Below are 5535 nucleotides of genomic sequence, written 5' to 3' on the forward strand. Positions count from 1 at the left end.
TGGGATATTCTCAACACCATCCAGGGGTAGAGGGACAGAGTGGGTGGCTTATTGTCTAGAAACAGACTGTCCTTCTGCTCATAGGGGATTTCCCTCTCTGTCCTTATAACTTTTTCCCACATTGGCAGTGATTACTGCCTGCCCGTGTCCATTTCTAAGGAAGGCTTCCTTTGTATTCTGCCTAAATGCCATGTCTGGGATTGACTCCCATCCTTCAAGTATTTACACCCATATTTTAATAACTTCAAAGACAATGGAGACAACATAGTTAGAATCCACTTCTTTATTGCTGAAATAATAAGGTTGTCCTGGCCGTCATGGGTGGCTCAGAAGAAGCCATCCTCATCTGGCTCTAGGACAGGGGTGGCACTCAAGTGCTGCTCCAAAATCTTCAGGGAGAGTCGCTCTGGGGAAGTGGAGACAGATAGCAGAGCATGAGCAGTCTCTTGTTTCTCTTGTAAAGGGATCTCCTCATCCGAAACCAATTCTATAATCAGGAGACAGAGGTACTTTAGTACACTGAACAATGTCATCACTAAAGCACACACGCTAGAGCACTACTTGCTCTAGCTTGCTACATTTTGTAATCAGTTTGGAACGTATTTAGAACACATCTCAAGGCCAGTGGTGTGCTAGTCTTGTGCTGTAGTAGGGAGCCACTCCCCCAGAATAATCAGTACATCTTTTAAATGCCCCCAGAGTTCATTAGTCTAACCCCAAAAGGGGTTGAATATAGTTCTGAGGTGCATTCTGATTATTCAGTATGCTGGAAGCAATAGGATTTGTTCTCAAAAATATCCTCCCCAAAAGCCACTTAGGACATGGGATACCACACCCAGTCTTTCAACTTTCACAGAACAGAAACAAAACATTGCCTCTTTTCTCCATCCTTAATGTGTTTTATACATTTCTTCAGGAAGAATTCACATGTCCTCATGGGTGGTTCCTGCTCCTTGCTGTGGTAAATTATCAAAAATTCTCCAGCCCACCCCCAAGAACCATAGGAAGCCAAGAGGCAGTCTGCTGAGGATCCAAGGTGTTAGTCATTTTTGAGTACCCAGAATGCACATTTTATGAGACAAAGGGCACCTCTTCCTGCTTGGTGTTTCGTTTCCGGCCTCCTAGATTAGTGACTATAGGTCTTTCCTCTTGTCAGCATTAGATGTGGAAAAGCTAGGGCTGAGTGTAATGGTGGTCAGAGTGCAGATACACACCCACTAAATCACAGGTAAATGTGCCATAGGCTGTTTCAGGCCCCTGGTCCCACTATTGGTTTCAGAAGGAAGCTAGGTCTCTCACATTTACAGACCAGAGCACTGAGCCACTCTGAGAAGAGTTCTCTCTTGTGAGAGAAGAGTTTCAGACACATTCAGAGTGACAGAGTTTAAAGTGGGTAAGAACATGGTCTCTTCACTTGTGTGATGCACATGGGCTGCACAGCCTCCAGAAGGTCTTCGAGAACAGACTCCATCCCTGAAGGACAGACAAATCACCTAAAAGCTAAGAAGCTTTTCTGTTGGCCCAGCTGGCATTTCCTGCCTGGGAAAATGGAGGCCTGGTGTCATCTTGAACCTAGCCTGTCTGTGTACTGTTCTAGTAGCCTTGGGACACAACCTCAGGGTCCTGTCCTGCTAATACAGTTCTAGACAGGAATGTCACCTGGTGTAGCGCCCTTCTGAAAACGGTTATTTTGTTTTTTTTTTTTTTCAGAAGACTTACCAGGACGTCATATTCCTCCACACCCATACATCTTGCAAGATGCCTCCTAGAAGGAAAACATTGCAACATTAAGGCTTTGTCGTAGAAATCAAGTGTGTAAAGACACCACCTATTTTATTATATGTTTGGGTTCACACTTGTGTGTGTACACATGTGTATACATAGTCACTATTCTTAACATTTACCTCAATTAATCCTAGCTGTGATAATAGGTTCCACTCAGTGACCAAATTTAAGGGTATCCCAGGAAGCACAGATGCCTCTTTAGCTTACTGAAAGTGTAAAAATCACTAAAGAGTGCATACGAGGTGAAATGTATTTGGAAAATTTTAACTGGAAGTGGAATCCCTCCTGCTTTCCCCAGCCACGCCTCAGACTTCTCAGCCATACTTCTGGAAACTCATTTAGAGCACCAAACATTGTCTAAATATCCTAATCTTGAATAGGTCAATAAGAGACTTGTTTCAATCCGCTTAGCCCGCATACCCCTACCCCAGGATCTAATTGCAGGCAGAAGGTCCTAATTGCTGGGGGAAAGTCTTAAATGCATATGGAAGGTCCTAAATGCAGGGGATGGTCCGGGACGGCTCCCATTATTTCTACAGGGAATCAGAGGCCTGGTGAGAGCTAAAGGACACCAGTAAATCAGGCGCCAAGCAGTAGCCATCTGCTTACCTTGCTCGAAAGGTGGGGTAGTGAGTCTCTTGGAAAAGGCGCTCTAGATCATGCAGCTGAGCATGGGTGAACCTGGTGTGGTTGTACCGGTGGTGAGCCAGATTGTTCCCAGCCTGTTGATTCCTGGCACCCTCAGGAATCGCTGCCTCTTGCTGAGGTTGTTGTTGATTATTGCTGCCTTGGCCACCTTCTTGCTGGATGTTGTCATCCGCGGAGCCAGAAGCACCATCGCCAGCTTGTCTTCCCTCCATTTCTTCTTCCTTCTTTTCTCCCTCCTCTCCTACTCCTGTGGCTTCCTGAGTGAGACTGAACTGAGCAGGCTCTTCTTGAGCAAGCTTGCCTCCAGCAACCTCGCCCAGAGAGAGTTCACCCTGATTAAGCCAACCCTGAGCAAGCCCGCCCACTACAATCCCTTTCTTGTCTCCTCCCTCTCCAGCCTCGGAGACCACTGTCTTCCTACCTGAAAGACAGAGAGGAGATAAAGATCTGAGCGTAGTGGCCCAGGGATCTCTGGAAACCCTGGAGAGGAACACAGGCAGGGCTCCGTAACCGAACTAAATTGCAGGTCCATTCTTCTTTCTACCGGTTTCTCTCTGAGTTTCATCAATGTCCTGATAGAGGGCTAATATCCAATATATACAAAGAACTCAAGAAGTTAGACTCCAGACAACCAAATAACCCTTTTAAAAATGGTATACAGAGGTAGACAAAGAATTCTCAACTGAGGAAAGTTGAATCGCCGAGAAGCACATAAAGAAATGTTCAAATGTCATCAGGGAAATGCAAATCAAAACCACCCTGATTCCACCTCACATCAGTCAGAATGGCTTAGAACTCAGGTGATAGCAGACTCTGGCGAGGATATGGAGAAAGAGGAACACTCCTCTAATATTTGTAGGATTGCAAGCTGCTACAACCACTCTGGATATCAGTCTGGTGGTTCCTCAGAAAATTGGACGTAGCATTACCTTAGGTCACAGCTATACCACTCCTGGGCATATACCCAGAAGATACTCCAACATATAACAAGGACATATGCTCAACTATGCTCATAGTAGCCTTATTTATAATAGCCAGAAGCTGAAAACAACCCATATGTCCTTCAACAGAGGAATGGATACAGAAAATGTGTTACATTTATACAATGGAGTATTACTCAGCTATTAAAAACAATGAATTCGGGAAATTCTTAGGTAAGTGGATGGAACTAGAAAATATCATCCTGAGTGAGGTAACACAGTCGCAAAAGAACACACATGGTATGCACTTACTGATAATTAAATATTAGCCCCCAAACTGGCAATACCCAAAATACAACTCACAGACCACATGGAGCTCATGAACAAGTCAGACCAAAGTGTGGGTGCTTTGGTCCTTCTTAGAAGGGGTAACAAAATACTCAATGAAGCAAATATGGAGACAAAGCATGGGACAGAACCTGAAGGAGGGGTCATCTGGAGACCATTACACCTGGGTATCCATCTTTTGTGCAGTCACCAAAGGTAGACACTGATGTGGATGCCAAAAAGTGTATGCTGACAGGACCCTGATATAGCTGTCTCCTTAGAGTTCTGCCAGCACCTGACATATTCAGAGGCAGATGCCTGTAGCTAAGCATTGAACTGATCATGGGGTTCCCAATGGAAGAGATAGAGATAGACTGAAGGAGTTGAAAGGGTTTGTGGCCCTATTGGGAAAGCAACAGTACCAACCAACCAGAGCTCCCAGGGTCTAAACCACCAGCTTGGGAGCACTTAGGGTGGAACCCATGGCTCCAGCTGTATATGTAGTTGAGGATCAAATTTTCAGGCATAGGTGAGAGAAGAGGACCTTGGTCCAGTGAAGGCTGGATGCCCCAGTGTGGAGGAATTCAAGGGTTGGTAGGTGGGAGTGGTTGGGAGGGTGGGGGCACATCCTCATAGAAGCAGGAGAAGGAGGGATGGCATAGGTGGTTCCTGGGAGGGGGTAAATGGGGAAAGGGATCACATCTGAAATGTAAATAAATATCCAACAAAGAAAAAAGAAGTGCTTGGTTGGATTCTATCAGTCCATCTTCTGTTGTGTGTGTTAGTTTTCCCTTGCTTTCTGTTTCTGTGACAAAATATCATGACTAAAAGAAATCTGTAGAGGAAAGAGTCTAGTTGCTTTGGATCTCACAGTTTAACATTTAGCAAAGTGGAGGCAGGAAGTGGAGGCAGGAGCTGAAGCAGAGGCCATGAAGAGATGCTGATTACTGGCCTGCTCCTTGTGGCTGGTTCAGCCTGTATTCTTTATGCTCCAGAATGACCTGCACAGGCGAGGCCCTTCCCACAGTGGAAGGCACTCTCACCTATCAATCAGTAATCCAGAAAATGCCCACAGGATTTATTACAGAATTACAGACATTTTTGAAAAGAGAGTTCTTCCTTCCAGATGTTTCTAGTTTGTATCGAGTTAACAAAAACACACATCAGCATCACTGACACTTTGTCCAGTTCAAACACACCAGAAAAACACATAAAATTACAACAGGCAAGCACATATAAAACTAAAACAGACAAGCAAACATATAAATATACAAACAAAGACCTTCCCAAAAGAATCTCTCAGAGTCAATGCTGCATATGGAATCCCACCTGTGGCTAGAACTGCCTCTCTCTGGATGAAGACTGTCTTTTCTTGGGGATTTTCAGTTCCCCTTTCACACATGTGTGTCAGCTATGGTAGCATAGCTGACTCAGTTCCTTGGATCGGCAGAGGGTTGAGGGTGAGAGAAAGAAAGACAAGGAGTCATCTGGTAAAGACCAAATGCTATATTTTCAACTGTGTAGCTCCCTTTTATACTCTCCAAAAAACAGGAACACAAACAGGAACAGGAATAAAACAGGAACAAGGAGATACAGTCTGCAGTTTGCCACCCAAGCTTTGATTTCTCCTTGAGCAGTCTTCTCAGAGAAATGCATAGAGACAGGGGAGGGGGCATAACAGCACAGGTGCAGAGAATGTTGACTCACTCATATGGGGTACAATATGATCAAGGTGAGGACAGAGAGGTCATAATAGAGGACAAAACAATGTATGGATTTTGCAAACTCACTGTGACATGTGACAACCTTCTGTGATGTTAAATAGCTACTAACATTCACACAGTAACAGCACCCC

At 44.8% G+C, this 5535-nt stretch overlaps 1 protein-coding gene across 1 annotated transcript in view; it reads right to left on the reverse strand.

Annotated features, from left to right (window-relative positions):
* Window positions 1-391: 391 nt before the first annotated feature.
* The window catches only part of LOC114625781 (paired mesoderm homeobox protein 2-like), a 10788-nt gene continuing 5644 nt past the window's right edge, over window positions 392-5535 (reverse strand). Inside the window, exons 2-5 of the mRNA XM_028773134.1 lie at window positions 2855-2913; window positions 2395-2700; window positions 1720-1765; window positions 392-487 (exon numbers count right to left, since the gene is read on the reverse strand). Of these exons, the coding sequence (XP_028628967.1) occupies window positions 392-487; window positions 1720-1765; window positions 2395-2700; window positions 2855-2913 (507 nt within the window). The remainder of the gene's footprint in view (window positions 488-1719; window positions 1766-2394; window positions 2701-2854; window positions 2914-5535) is intronic.

This window comes from Grammomys surdaster, unplaced genomic scaffold (assembly GCF_004785775.1).
Source record: "Grammomys surdaster isolate TR1022 unplaced genomic scaffold, NIH_TR_1.0 222, whole genome shotgun sequence".
Lineage (NCBI taxonomy): Eukaryota > Metazoa > Chordata > Mammalia > Rodentia > Muridae > Grammomys > Grammomys surdaster.